Genomic DNA, 15,575 nt, shown 5'->3' with positions numbered 1-15,575 from the left:
GGGTGCCCATCTCTCCACACCCTCTCCAACATCTACCACCTCACACCAGTCAGAGTGGCTAAAATGAACAAAGCAAGAGACTATAGAAATGTCTATTTTTTAAAAACCTGCATATAGAGCATTCTCTCTTGATTTTATTATTGCAATAATTTTAACATTTATTGAGTGCATACTGTGTGTCCCAGGCCCAAAGGTAAAAGCTTTTACAGAATTATATCATTTAATCCTAACAATAATACTCTTACAGGTACTATTATCATCTGCATTTAACAGATGAGGAAACTTAAACAGCTTAGCACATTGCTTAAGATTATACAATTAATAAACAGCAAATCTAGGATCTGGAAGTTTGTCATCAAAGCTTGCATTCCTAACTTGTTAGTTATTATCAAGTTGATTATTTTACAATTTGGATAAAATCAACATTAAATTAATTAAAAGTTTAAGAACTAAGCTTACTTCGCTAAGAACAGCTGGCTGAGGACAATATAATGGAGGAGCCGGAAGATACAAGCCGGCCGGCACTAAGCCCCACAGTCTCTTACTGAAGTCCTTGGCAGAGCTCAGCAGAAGCTGAAATGTCTCTGAAAGAATATCTGCATCAGCCATAACCGCTGCTTTCAGTACTTCCTGCACTGAGCCAAAGAGGAGATTTGCATCTTCTTCTTCAATGGGATCTACCAAATACAAAATGAAGTAAAATAGTTAAAATTTATATTACACGGATCCTATTTTGTAGTATAAAATTTCAGATCTGAAAAGACTGATCATCCAAAATGAACATATGGTTGACAGGCAAAACATCCCAACTTCTAGACAAATTTAATAACTATTCTGTTACTTTAAGATTATAGAGGGGGGTGGCACCAGGGTGGCTCTGTAGGTTAAGCTTGGACTCTTGATTTGGGCTCAGATCATGATCTCATGGTTTGTGAGCTCCAGCCTCACTTTAGGCTCCATGCTGGGTGTGGAGCCTGTTTAAGATTCTCTCTCTCCCTATCTCTCTCTCCTGTGTGCACTCGTTCTATCATATACATACATATATACATACACACATGCATAAATAAAAATTTTAAAAGAGATCAGAGCATAAGACCTTTTCCAAAATTTTACAAGGTATTATAATAGCAACTATGGAACATAAATGCACTTGGAATATAGTCCTGAGTTAAATAAAAACATATTGATGGGAAAAAAATATCAAGAAGGACACCAAAACAACATACAACATTATGTGAATGCAGGTAGTGGGAGAGTAATTTTTCTTTTAATAGTTCACCATAGTACTTTTAAAATAAAAGTTAGTAAAAATGACTTATGCAGCTAAAAAAACAAATACAAAAAAATACAAAACACTCTTAGAATTTGGCTTCAACTGTATAAAAATCTGTATATATATATGTCCCAGAAGGTAAAATGCAAGTTGATGCAGGTGGTAGAACTGAAGATTTAGGGAGTTTTACGTATCTAAAGCATACTTTAAGATATAGAATATGAAAACACTCATGTGCTATTAATCCTTGCCTGATATTAACATTGTTGATATATTCAATTTGTATTTTTTTAAAAATCAAATGTTACAGATACAGCTGAAATTTCTTATGTATCAATCATATTCCACTTACTCTCTCCAGAGATAGCCACTATCCACAATTTGGTATGGATATTTTGGAACTCCTGTTATACATATGTTGTGTCCTCTTATTCTGTACTCTACAAAATTTCTTTCATATTTTCCAACTCTTTTCTTCATATATACTTTTATATACTTATTTTTTATCTCATAGAGGGTTCAAATTCATTTTCCACTTCACTAACCATCTGCTGAGCTTGTTTTTAAATCAGTTTATAAAAGTACAATTTACAGGGGCACCTGGGTTGCTCAGTTGGTTAAGCATCCAACCTTGGCTGAGGTCATGATCTCGTGGTCCAGGAGTTCGAGCCCTGCATCAGGCTCTGAGGTGTCAGCACAGAGCCTGAAGCCTACTTTGGATTCTGTCTCCCTCTCTCTCTTCCCCTTCCCTGCTTATGCTCTGTCTCTATTTTTATATATTTATTTTTTTTTTAGTGTTTATTTTTGAGAGAGACAGAGCTCTGTCTCTATTTTTTTTTTTTTTTAGTGTTTATTTTTGAGAGAGACAGAGCAAGAGTGGGGGAGAGCAGAGAGAAAGGGAGACACAGAATCTGAAGCAGGCTCCAAACTCTGAGCTATTAGCACAGAGCCCAATAGGGCCAAATCCACAACTTGTGAGATCATGACCTGAGTCAAAGTTGGATGCTTAACTGAATGAGCCACCCAGGGGCCCTCCAGAAAAAAAATTTTTTTAAGTATAATTTACATATACTAAAATTCATCCATGTATTATTTAAGTTCAATGAGTCTTGACAAATCTACACAGCCCTGAAAAATCAATAGCCATCACCCCAAAAAACTTCTCTTACACTTTTCTGTTGGCAACCACAGATCTGTTTCCTGTCCTTATAGTGTTACTTCTAATAAAGTGTCACATACTTGGAATCAAAACAACATGTAATCTTTGTTTCTGACTTCTTTCATTCCACACAATGGCTCTGCAAATCATCATTTGTTGCACATTATCAGTTGTTTGTCCCTCTTCATTACTGATTATTCTACAGATACATTGAAATTTGTTTATCCGTTCACAAATTGACAGGCATTGGGGTTGTTTCAGTTTTTGACTGTTATGAAAAAGCTGCTGTGAACATTTGTATACAGGCCTTGGGTGGATCTATAGTTTTATTATGCTTAGGTAAATACATAGGGGTGGAATCCAATGAATTTTTATTTCCTCGTTGTTTCTGACCTCTGGAAATTTCCCCCACTTTCTTTATATATTACCCTTAAAATGTGTGTTGTTTTGCTTTTTGTTTTTTGGGTGTAAAGCCCAACACAGGGCTTGAACTCATATATATGACCATGAGAGCAAGACTTGAGCTGAGATCAAGAGTCAGACGCTTAATCATCTAAGCCACTCAAGGGCACCAAATTGTATATTTTTCTATTTTATCTTGAAACACCTTTTTATCTATATATTTTGGGAAAGCTTTCAGATTATTTAAAACAAGATACTGTCAGAACTGTAAGTTCAGACTGGGACTTTTTTTTTAAATTTTTAATGTTTATTTATTTTTGAGAGAGGGAGAGAGACAGAGCATGAGTAGGGGACGGGTAAAGACAGAGGGAGACACAGGATCCAAAGCAGGCTCCAGGGTCTGAACTATCAGCACAGAGCCTGATGTAGGGCTCGAACCCACTGACTGCCAGACCATGACGTGAGCCAAAGTCAGACGCTTAACCGACTGAGCCACCCAGGTGCTCCTTTTAGTCTTTTTTTCAAAACCAACTTTCATGTAGTTACATTATCTTTTCATTTATTTTTTAAAATAATGGCAGATAATTATCAAAGAAAAGTTTTCAGTAAGATTTCCAAGTACTATGCATTCTTCCTGGAAAGAGAAGTTACAATTAGTAAGTTCTAAGAATCTAGAGTTAGAAGCCTCTCTGCTTAATGGAAACAAGCACTAATGAAACCAAAGGGTCCCACAGTAGTCGGTACACATACAACTTTAAGTACCTGACTTCAAAATTTTTCATCTAAATTTCTCCATCTATAAAACAAATTTTACAGGGCTCCTGGGTAAATCTATGTAATACATGTGATATTACATTATTTTTAATTTTGTAATACCACTCTGAAATTTTCAAATTAAAAACAAAACCAACTCTGTGATTTATGCACTCGGCAAGAGTTGAAGTATTTTTAAGTACACTCTTGTTTATGAGATTCTACGATTCTAACTGCAAAAGAAAATAGTACAAACATAGCAAAATACATCTAGTAAAAAAATACACAGAAAAATTCAGAGTATTATTCAGTTACTAATCATTGTTATTTGAGTCTGCCTAAGTTTGAGATGCTCCCATGATTAAGAATAAATAACATACTTTTATATTTGATAAGCTTACTTTGAAGTGTTAATATATTTGTGGATATTAATAAACTTTTTAAAATATCATAAGGTTTATATCAATTAAGCTGATACATGTGTCAGACTATCGGTAGGTAACACACCTGTAAATTGTTTGTATTTTGAGCCCATTTCATTTTTTGTTTCCAAAGAGGTTGGCCGACCTAAAAAACACTGCAGTTTTTCCTGGAAAATCTGTGCCGGAGTCATATTTCTTGGTAAATTCAGACTCTTTTTCTTGAACCTGAAATCACATCAAATTAAGGGAAATAAATCCAAATTTTGAAAAAGGAAAAATTAACACATTAAGAACTAACATTAACTAAACATGAAATGTTAAAAAAACAAACAGTAAAATTTACTTTCTTTACTCATTCTCTATTTTTAAAAGTAATAATTGGGAAAAAAAAGAAATAAATGGTGAAATATTACCTTAAGGAGATTTTTAAGGGTCTCCATGATTGTGATACTAATATACCTTCCCATAATTATTTTCCATTGCTACCATACATACTACTCCATCCAAACTAAACCAAACTTGTCTTTCAGCATATGTCTTTGCTCATGTTTGGAATGTTATCTCTCCCCACAGCTACTCCATTTGTTGAGATCCTGTATTCCCTTCAATGCCCATCTCGAATGTTATTTCCATTTCCTGTCCTCTACCCATTTGATATTATTCCTCTCTCTACTGCACCACTGGCACTTTTCTCACCATACTATCTAAATTATAATAATGTTCTGTGCTCACTTTTGCAGTACATATACTAAATTATAATAATGTTTAGTCCCAACTTTTCTAAGACTAAACTATAAATGCCTTAAACATGGGAGTCTATGTACCATTTAAGTTTATACCCATTAAAATACCTGGTACAGAGCTTGGTACAAAGTGGTTACTTAAGAAATAAATATATGTTTGACTTACTGAACTGAAAAATATCAAAGATAGAGCAATACTGTAATAGCCAGAAAAGTTAAAAATACATAGATTCAATTGATTAGCTTAAAATTCAAATGTTACTTAAAATAGACAAACTCTCGCATTGATTATAAGCCCTTTAGGGCATTACTAACAAATATGCTAAAATAAAAATGTGGGTTTTTTTTTAAAATAAAATTTTAACACAAAAAAGCTGTTGAGCTGTCCAACACAGTAGCCACTAGCTGCATTTAGCTATTTAAATTTAAATTAGGTTGAAAATTCAGTTCCTTTGTCTTACCAGCCACAATTGAAGTGCTCAATAGTTTCATGTGGGTAAAAGCTATCATACTGAAATGCACATATAGGACACTTCCACCACTGAAGAAAGTTTCATTGGACAATTCTGGACTAAGGATTCCACAAAGTGAATAAATGCCAGCAATGAGAAAAATAAAAAATAGATGATACTATTATACTTTCTCAACCTATGTTTGCTTAAAAATACATACCTTGTGAAATTACTATCATGTTTACAGAATAGCTGGAAAGCCACACCAATTGAAACAGATGTCTTCCAGTCTCCAAGTTTATGTGCCAACCACACAGCCTCTGGAACTAGGCCACCAATAAGTAATAATTCAAGGGCATATTCAACCGTCCAAACATTAGAAAGATTCTGATCTCTTACAACACTGGCCACCTTAGAGTGTTGCAGAGGAATAAGTCGAAGGGACTGTTCTATGTGTAAATAAAAAAAAAATGGCTATTACAATTACACTTATCAGAACTCATTCCTCTTCACAGACTTACATATCTTTTTTTTTAAGATTTTATTTTTTTTTTATAGAAAAATTTTTTACTGTTTTTATTTATTTTAGAGAGAGACAGAGACAGCATGAACAGGGGAGGGTCAGAGAGAGAGGGAGACACAGAATCCGAAGACAGGGTCCGGGCTCTGAGCTAGCGATCAGCACAGAGCCTGACATGGGACTCGAACCCACGAACCGTGAGATCATGACCTGAAGTCGGATGCTTAACCGACTGAGCCAACCAGGCGCTCCTTTAAGATTTTATTTTTAAGTAATCTCTACACTGAACATGGGGTTTGACTTTATAACCTGAAGATCAAGAGTCGTATGCTCCACTGACTGAGCCAGCCAGGAGCCCCTATCTCTTTAATTAGTATTTTCTACACAAAACCATGACAGGGATGAAAAATACAAAATGGTTTAAAATAATACTTAACATACTCTAGTTTGGTTTTTTTAACACTGAAGAATATGCGTCATTAGTGGGTCATGAAATAAATACCAGCATTCTTAAAAAATGGAACAGAACAGAGTAGAAAACAAAAGAGACAGCATCAGAGTACATTCCATAAAATACATATACAGTTTAATGAAAACTTTGTGTCAGATAATATAAACATACAAATGTATATTTAAATGTATATTTGAATGTACCGGGCCACAGTGTACTATTACTGCGGGCTGCTCTGTAATACATCTCTATTTCTCCTACTGGAAATTTAAAAGGCAGAGACTGTATTTTACATGACTTTGCATTCCTCATAGTGTTATCCAGTAAAAAAACTAATTTGAGGTAAAATTCAAGCATTAAGTATTAATTATATTAGTGTTTCTAAGAGAGTAGAAAAGAATGATTTTCAACAGTCCTGACTAAATGACAAGATTTCAGTCTGGTTTGGGATTAAATACAAAGGGTCCTATCCTTCTCCTTAGCCTTCTATACTTTCCCCTAACTAAAATAAAATGAAAGGTGCCTGGGTGGCTCAGTCAGTTAAGCATCTGATTCTTGATTTTGGCTCAGGTCATGATCTCATGGTTGGTGAGTTCAAGCCCAACACTGGGCTCTATGCAGTGTAGAGCCTGCTTGGGATTCTCTTTTTCTCCCTCTCTCTCTCTGTCCCTCCCACTTGGTCACACTCTCTCTCAAAAGAAATAAATAAACATTTTTTTTTAAAAGTAACATGAATAAGACACCTGGAATTACAATACCTGAACTATATTTTTAAGTTCATTTATTTATTTTGAGAGTATGAGCTGTTAGTGCAGATCTCATGGATCTCACAAACCACAAGATCATGACCTGAGCCAAAATCAAGAGTCAGAAGCTTAACCAATCAGTCATCCACGTGCCCCTGAAGTGCTATTTTTAAAAAATATATATTGCTGGGGTGCCTGGAGTGCCAGCTCAGCTAGTTGAGCATCCAACTTTGGCTCAGGTCACGATCTCACAGTTCATGAGTTCGAGACTTGCACTGGGGTCACTGCTGTCAACTCTGTCCCCCTCTCACTACTCACTCCTCCATCACTCACGCACTCTCTCAAAAATAAACATTTTTAAATTACAAAAGATAAAAATAACATATTGCTAAGATTTCCACTCACTGCCTCAAAATAAAACTGGCAAAGGGTATACATGGGTTTTTGCTTCTTGAAACGATTAGTTTCTCATGTGACCAACATAGTCTCTGCCCACACCCAACACTAATACTTTAGCTCTTCAACAAACACATTTGGATAGAAACAAAAAATTTCGCTATTCAGTGTTCCCTAGGTATGCAAAGTGATCTGAAAAGACAAAGATCATGCCAAATAGCTCAAGTCCTATAACTAATGTAGGATATGAAAGACAAGAAATTGAGACAAATTTTCTAAGTCAGGATTTTACCCTTTTCAAGGTTTTTCTAAAAACCACATGGAATGCTACTTCTCCTCTTCAGTAAAATAATGGGGATTAAAGATACAATTTGTTGTCAGAAACATTACTACCAAAGACAGAACACGAGTGATAAATGCCTAGGGTTATAACAAAAAACAGAGCCTAAATATAAAACGACTGTAATAATAAATACAGTTGATCCTTGAACAACATGGATTTGAACTGTGCAGGTCTACTTACATGCAGATTTCTTTTGATAAGTAAAGTACAGTAATAAAAATGTATTTTTTTGTATAATTTGTAAAGTTTTTTCCTAATGTTTATTTACTTTTGAGAGACAGAGAAAGAGAGACAGAGTGCAAGCAGGGGAGAGGCAGTGAGAAAAAGGACAGAATCTGAAGCAGGCTCCAGGCTCTGAGTTGTCAGCACAGAGCCTGACATGGGGCTCAAACTCACAAACTGTGAAATCATGACCTGTGCCAAAGTCAGATGCCTAACTGACTGAGCCACCCAAGAGTCCCTTGTATAATTTTCTTAACATTTTTTTCTAGCTTACATGATTATAAGAATATGGTATATTATACATAATACAAAATACATATTAACTGTTTATCTTATGGGTAAGGCATCTGGCCAACAGTAGTTTATTGATAGTTTCTGGGAAGTCAGCAGTTATATGTGAATTGCTGACTGTGCAGGCAGTCGGCACCCCTAACCCCTGCATTGTTCATGGGTCAACTGTAATTTAAAAATCCATATTCAATAATAACAAACCCAAGTAATTACCCTTCTCAGGCTTTATTCATTTGTAGTCACTGAGAATCTCCTAAGTGTTATACACTAAGCTAGGACAGCATTATTCCCATAGAATAATGATCTCTGTATATGATTTTAAGTATTATGCGAACAGTGAGAAAATTATTTGCTTACTATATTACCTGTTTCAGTATGAAGAGGAGGAAGAACATTCACATTGTGAGGTGGCAAAATGCAAAGCAGCTGATTGGTGAAATAGGCGGCCATGAAGCGAGCCATGGACTGGATAACCCTCACTGCAGCCTCAGGATGAGCACTTCTCGTCATTCCAAACTCACAATGAGACTTCTCAGGAACTAAGTAATACAGCAAATGACCAAAGGAGATTCTGATCAAACTATTAAAAAGTAATACAATTTAAGTTCCCAACATTATATAAGAAAAAAATTATAATTAAAATTTTTTTTCTGAGATAAGCACCCATTATCTCTATGAGCTAATTTATTTTTATTTCTTTTGAGAGAGAGTTAGAGAAAAGCTAGGGAGGGGCTGAGATAGACAGAGACAGAATGTCAAGCAGGCTGTCAGCACAGAGTCCCACAACACAGGACTCAGACTCATAAACCATGAGATCATGAGCTGAAATCAAGAGTCAAAGACTTAAATGACTGAGCCACCCAGGTGTCCCTGAGCTAATTTATAATAGGTATCTATGCTTCTTGAGGACAGAACAAAAATAATTAGCACATGCACTTAGGAACTGCTGATGACTTTAAGTTACCAGTTTTATTTTAAAACATGGAAGGATAAATACAAAATGATCCAGCATGATGGATTCACAAGCTTAGATTTCATTATTTTCTCTTATTCCTTCCCTTTCCAATTTTTCTTCTTTGATGAAAGGAGGCAGAGGTTACTACATATATGATCTGAAAAGCATTAGAACATTGATTCTTACTGCTGTCTTCTATACCATTAGATCTGGGAATTACAATATACTCCTATTAGTAAGAATGGCTCATTATAAGATTCTTTTAGAAGGTAGGGACAAAAGGAATGTGTGGGGTAGTGGGAGAAAGCGGATGAGGGAGCGGGAGTTACATCAGGATTACATATATACATTAGCAGGAGCAAATATGTCATCCCTATTTGAGAATTAATACTCAGTGATATAAACTGGCAATCAAAAACCTGAAAATAGTGAAACTATTAAATATAAATACTAAAGTAACATTAACTTTTATGACATTTATGGCCCCAACAGTAGCAAAATATTTTTCTTTCCCAGAAGTCACTTAATACATATTCATAAGGATATTAAGTTCTATATGCATATGGACCATTTCTATCTTGTCACTGCACATCTCAGCACCTAATGCTCCTCTTCTCATAGAGTACGCACTCAAGATTATTGTTAATAAATTTTTTTTTATAATGGGGATCTTGAGAAAGTCTTATTAGCCTTCAAGTGGTATTGTTCATTTGGTCATTAAACATTTGGAAAACTCCTACTATTTCTTCACATTAAAGTTAAAAATACGTTAGTAAGAATTATTCTCTCCTGAATAAAACTTACTGTAGGAATTATATAAAGGCAAGATTTCCAGTAATTTTAATCATACAAAATTCATTATGCAAAGCTCAGAAATAAGCTTCTTAAATGGAGAGCAACCTAATTCTAAAAGAGGATCACAGAGTAAAACTGTATCAGTGTGGAAGCAAAAAAATCGTGAAAGGGTAATTCTATGTGTACACTGTGATGATGTTAATAATGGCAACCTTATGCAATAGAAATTAAATTATAACTACATAAATGATTTAATGAGGTAAGTATGCAGAAAAAAGGTTAACATAGCAGGCCTGACGACTTGAAAGTTTTGCTTATAATGCTGACCCTTGGATAGCATCTGGGAACTTGGATTTGGGGGAAATTCCCACCATCTTAACTGATGAGAGTGGCTCACTAGACCTAAGTGTCTGTAGAAACAATGTGGGTTAGGATGAACACCCGTTTTTCTTCCTAGAGTATAGACTTTTGGTATGGGCTAGGCAGAACGGTGACTACACAACTACATGACTATCCAGCCTCTAATTAAAAACCCTGAGCACTGGGATGTGTGGATGGCACAGTTGGTTAAGTATCTGACTCTATCTTGGCTCAGGTCATGATGTCACGATTTGGGAGTTCAAGCCTTCATTGGGCTCTGTGCTGATGGTGTGGAGCCTGCTTGGGATTCTGTCTCTTTGTCTCGCTGGCCATCCCCCACATCTGATTTCTCTTTCTCAAACTAAATAAATAAACTTAAAAAAAAAAAAACTGAGCACTGAGTCTCTGAGCTTCCCTGGTAAATAAATCTCACATGTGCTTACACAACCTGTTGCTATAGGAACTAAGTATGCCCTGTGTGACTCTACTAGGAAAGGAGTCTTGAAAGCTCGTGCCTGGACTTCACCCCATGCACCTATTCCCTTTGCTAATTTTGCTTTGTAGTAGATAATAACCTTGAGTACAACTCTATGCTGATTCCTATGAGTCTTCCCTGTAAATGCTGAATGTGAGGGGTAGTCTTTGAGATCCCCAACCCAGTAAGGATACACTTAATATATTCTAGACAATAGTCATTAAAAACTAAAACATGCATTACTATAGGTTCAACTTATTTAAAAAGCTAATCATGTAATGATAATGCCACTGAAAAAAAAGAAGAATGTCCAATCAGTTAAAAAGTCACATATAAAGGTCTTTCAGTAATACACAACTAGCAGACCTTCCTGGAGGGCAATTTTAGAAATTTATCCTAAAAAAATTATTAGTAATGCTCACAATAATTTATGTACACTGCAGCACTATTTAAAACAATAAATACATGGCAACAACTAAAATGTGCAATAGTGAGGAAAAGGTTTAATAGGCTTTCAAGAAAGAATATTATTTACATTGGAAAATATTCATCAAAATATTAAATTTTAAAAGATTACAAAACAAAACATAGCTCTAAAATATACATATAGAAATGTATACAGACAAAAATGATAAAATTATAAGTAATTTTATTTTCTTTAGAGTTTTCCATATTTTCAAAATTATCTAAAATGAACACTTATTACTTCCCTTATGAACACAAAGATTTTAAAAGATAAAAATCACAAAGAGCAAAAAATCGATAAACAGTGGCTCAAACAGTAAAACCTAAGTTAGCATGGACTCCATTTAAAAGTTATGATACAATGGGCCTTTCAGACACATTCACAGGTATCATTTACATCTAATGGTGGGCTATTTATAACCATTAGAGATATATTATACGTTCATATATGCCTTTCATTCTCATTATTGCCAAGTTTCAATATACCTCTTTTAAAAAAAGGCAACTTAGATAATCTGCAGCCTCTTAAGTGAATTTTAAAGAAGACTCAGAATAGCTCAGAAAGTGGTTTTCATCACTTTACTAAACCACCTTAAGCCAAGAAAATGTAAATATATTAAGGAAAAATGATGATACCTGATATTACGCCTAACAAATGTCGCTGTGAAAAAATAATTCTATTAGCTCAGCAGGCAATTATTGCTAAGCCGTGAGGAGACAAAGATTTAAAAAAACAAAAGCAAAAATAAGGCATGACCCTCACTACTAAAAAGTTGACAGGCCAAGGGGCTCCTGGGTGCCTCCGTCAGTTAAGCAGCCGGCTTCGGCTCAGGTCATGATCTCACGATTCATGGGTTTGAGCCCCACATCAGGCTGCTTTGGATTCTGTATCTCCCTCTCCTGTGCTCGTACTGTCTCTCTCTCTCAAAAATAAATTAAAAACATAAAAAAATAAAATAAAAAAAGAAGTTGACAGGCCAAAATTTACCATAACATAATTTAGTCAGAGCAACCAACTTTTATGTATAAGCAATTTCATATCTAAACATATAAATACAAATTAATGAGATTAAACATAGTGACTGCTAAAATGCATACCTGAACAATCCTCATTTTCTTTTACTGGTAGGTGGGACCACTTCAATATTTCTCTTACTAGCTGATCACACAATCCTTGGGCATCATTTAAATTATAGTTATAGAGGTAGCAGTATAAGAGAGAAAGATAGTAGCGTATCTGAAGAAAACAAGTCCTTCTTCCTCCTTAAAGAAGAAACAATTAAGTTTACATTAAAAACATGTTAGCACAATTTGACAATAAATTATACTAAAAAATAAAAAAATTAAATTAAAAAACATATTAGCAAGATAATGTTCTTTTTAAGTTTATATATTTAAGGGGCACTGAGTGGCTCAGTCAGTTAAGTGTCACACTCCTGGTTTCATCTCAGGTCATGGTCTTGGCAGTTTGTGAGCTGGAGCCCTGTCAGGCTCCACGCTGACAGAGTGAAGCCTGTTTGGGATTCTCTCCCTCTCTCCCTCCCTCCCTCCCTCCCTCCCTCCCTCTCTCTCTCTCTCTCTCTCTCCTCTCTGTCCCTCCCCAGCTCATGTGCTCTGTCTCTCTCTCAAAATAAACTTAATAAAGTTTATTTGTTGAAGTAATCTCTACAACCCCATGTGGGGCTCAAACTCATAACGCTGAGGTCAAGAGTCACATGCTCTAGTGACTGAGCCAGCCAGGCTTCCCAGAAAGGTACTGTTCTTGATCTGGGTGCAAAGTAGACAGGAATGTTCAGTTTATGAAAGCTGTTACACACTCAGGTTATGTGACTTTTTCTCTGTATTTGTTTCATACTTTAATAAGAGTTTTTACCTTAAAACAGGTCAGCAATACTTTGTTCTTTTTCAAGTTCTGAATGATTTTATTATCTTTCATTAGGCCTTAGGATGACTAAGATTTTTATCTTAAGAGAGCTGCAAATGCTCATCATTTCAGCACTAAAATCCACTAACAACATCTCAAGTACACGTGATATAAAACAGAAGGAAACCTGCTAAAAAAGAAAACCCCGAGAAACCATATATCTATCAAACACTTAGACAAAGAGACTTCCCAAATGAGACAGGAGCCCCTGACCACTGCCTTCAAATATTTAGAGGGTGTTTAGGACTGACACTGTCAGTTGCCTGCCCCTTATCCATTCTTCCTGAATAAAATAATTCCAATTTTATTTGGGGTTAATAATGCACCCAGATCACAATTTCTCAATTAGATGTGGCCATGTAAAAAAACTGACTAAGCTCTGAACCAAGAGATATTATTGTGTAGAACTTCCAGAGAAGCTGCCCAAAGGGAGGTAACTCAGTTAGGAGGTAGGTGTACCCTTTCTTGCCCTTCCCGCCTTCCTCCTTCCTGCTGTCTAGAACATGCATGTGATGGCTGGAGCTCCAGTACCCATCTTAGCTCATATAATGGCCTTAAGATTGGAAGCAATGCACTAAGGATGACATAGTAGAAAAACTAAGGGAGCATGGGTCCTCACTTAGACCACAGAAACACCAAATCAGCTCCAGACTGTCAACTTCTGGTCTCCTTTCATAAGAGAAATAAACTTCTTTCCTGTTGAAGCCACTATTACTTGTAGTTCCATTATTAAAACCCATTCCTAGTCCATACAGTTGGAAATGAAATTAAATGTAAAGGTCCATAATGAACCTCCTTATGAAAACTTTCCTTCATCAGAACTTTTCGTCTCCTTGAATTCCACTCTTCTTCATCCAGTTGGGCAATCCCCAAACCAGAGAACTACATTAGACTTCTTTCTCCAGATCTACTCAGTCACAAATCCAGCTGATCAAGTCTATTAAGTATCTGTCAAGTGTTACCTCTGTCCTCTAGTACTACTGATACTGCTTTCATTCAGGACCTCCTCAACTGACTGATTTTGCTGCTTCAACGTAAAACCCACATATCTACATCACGCTCCTACAAATGACCCTCTGCACTGTAGGAAAGCAATCTTTCCAAATGGTCTATATTCATTTGAAAAGTTCTCTTGCCTACATAAAGTATCTAACTGACCCCAATGTCTTCAGGATAAAATTTTAATCCCTTTATATTGCACAGTATGCTCCTTTATCACCTCTTCTCTGCCTTCCTATCTCTCACCATCCCACCCCCAACATATGACGTATTACGTACATATGTCATTTGCTCTAGTCCTATGAAACAACTTGCAGTTTACCAAACTGCCATGGTTTCCCGTGCCTTTTTGCTTCTATAATGTTATCTCCTTTGTTAAACCATTACCACTACTTAAACTGGCGGTTCATACTCAATTTTAAATGTCAACTCCTCCAGGTTTTCCCCAGACTAATGCTAATGCTCCAGCCGCGGATTGTGGGAAATGTTCCTCTGTGCTTCTCCAGCATGTACCATACGACATAACAAGAGAGGTGCTAGTTGTTTATGTAATCTCTCTTCCATATTGTGGGCAACTTGTTGTTTATTCCTAGTGCCTGATACAGTACTACAGACATAGCAAGCCTCCAATAAATACTGGTTAGACAGGTGAATGAGTGAAATATACAAAACCACAGCAGTCAGAAAATAAATGTAATAATTGGCCAAACCTGACCACACGTCGTTATGACAGTCATGGCTAGCTTCCAGGTCGCTAGCTGAGAACTTCTGTCATCCTAGCCACATTCTCAGTATCATGAAAGTGTCTTCTATTTATTTTTGAGAGACAGAGAGACAGCACGAGCAGGGGAGGGTCAGAGAGAGAGGGAGACACAGAATCTGAAGCAGGCTCCAGGCTCTGAGCTGTCAGCACAGAGCCAGACGCGGGGCTCAAACCCATGAACAGTGAGATCATGACCCGAGCCGAAGCCAGACGCTTAACTGACTGAGCCACCCAGGAACCCCTAGAAAAAAATTCTTGATGCTACAAATTCCAAGACCAAAAACTTTAAATATTTTTATTAAAAAAATTTTTTTTAATGTTTATGTATTTTTGAAGGAAAGAGGCAGAGCATGAGTGGGGGAAGAGCAGAGAGAGAGGGAGACACAGAATCCGAAGCAGGCTCCAGGCTCTAAGCTGTCTGCACAGAGACTGACAGGGGGGCTTGAAATCACAGACTGTGAGATCATGACATGAGCTGAAGTCAGACACTTAACCTTAAGACCGAGCCACCCAGGCGTCTCAAGACCCAAAATACTTGAGGTCCATGCAAAAAAGTAGCTACCTTTTACGTAGGAAATGGATATTGTAGTATAGAGGTGGAATTTAAGGAAAGGTATTAAGCAGGCTGTGTTGTAGCCTATGAACAAGTAATATATTGTATGATTT

The 15,575-nt window shown here is 36.2% G+C and overlaps 1 protein-coding gene across 1 annotated transcript in view; it reads right to left on the bottom strand.

The window, feature by feature from the left end:
• CPLANE1 (ciliogenesis and planar polarity effector 1) overlaps window positions 1-15,575 on the bottom strand; it is a 134,672-nt gene that overhangs the window by 90,548 nt on the left and 28,549 nt on the right. Inside the window, exons 15-19 of the mRNA XM_029940985.1 lie at window positions 12,322-12,486; window positions 8,539-8,712; window positions 5,425-5,653; window positions 4,095-4,234; window positions 460-677 (exon numbers count right to left, since the gene is read on the bottom strand). Coding sequence (XP_029796845.1) covers window positions 460-677; window positions 4,095-4,234; window positions 5,425-5,653; window positions 8,539-8,712; window positions 12,322-12,486 — 926 coding nt within the window. The remainder of the gene's footprint in view (window positions 1-459; window positions 678-4,094; window positions 4,235-5,424; window positions 5,654-8,538; window positions 8,713-12,321; window positions 12,487-15,575) is intronic.

This window comes from Suricata suricatta, chromosome 6, assembly GCF_006229205.1.
Source record: "Suricata suricatta isolate VVHF042 chromosome 6, meerkat_22Aug2017_6uvM2_HiC, whole genome shotgun sequence".
Classification (NCBI taxonomy): Eukaryota; Metazoa; Chordata; class Mammalia; order Carnivora; family Herpestidae; genus Suricata; species Suricata suricatta.
This window is presented reverse-complemented; position numbering and strand designations above follow the sequence as displayed.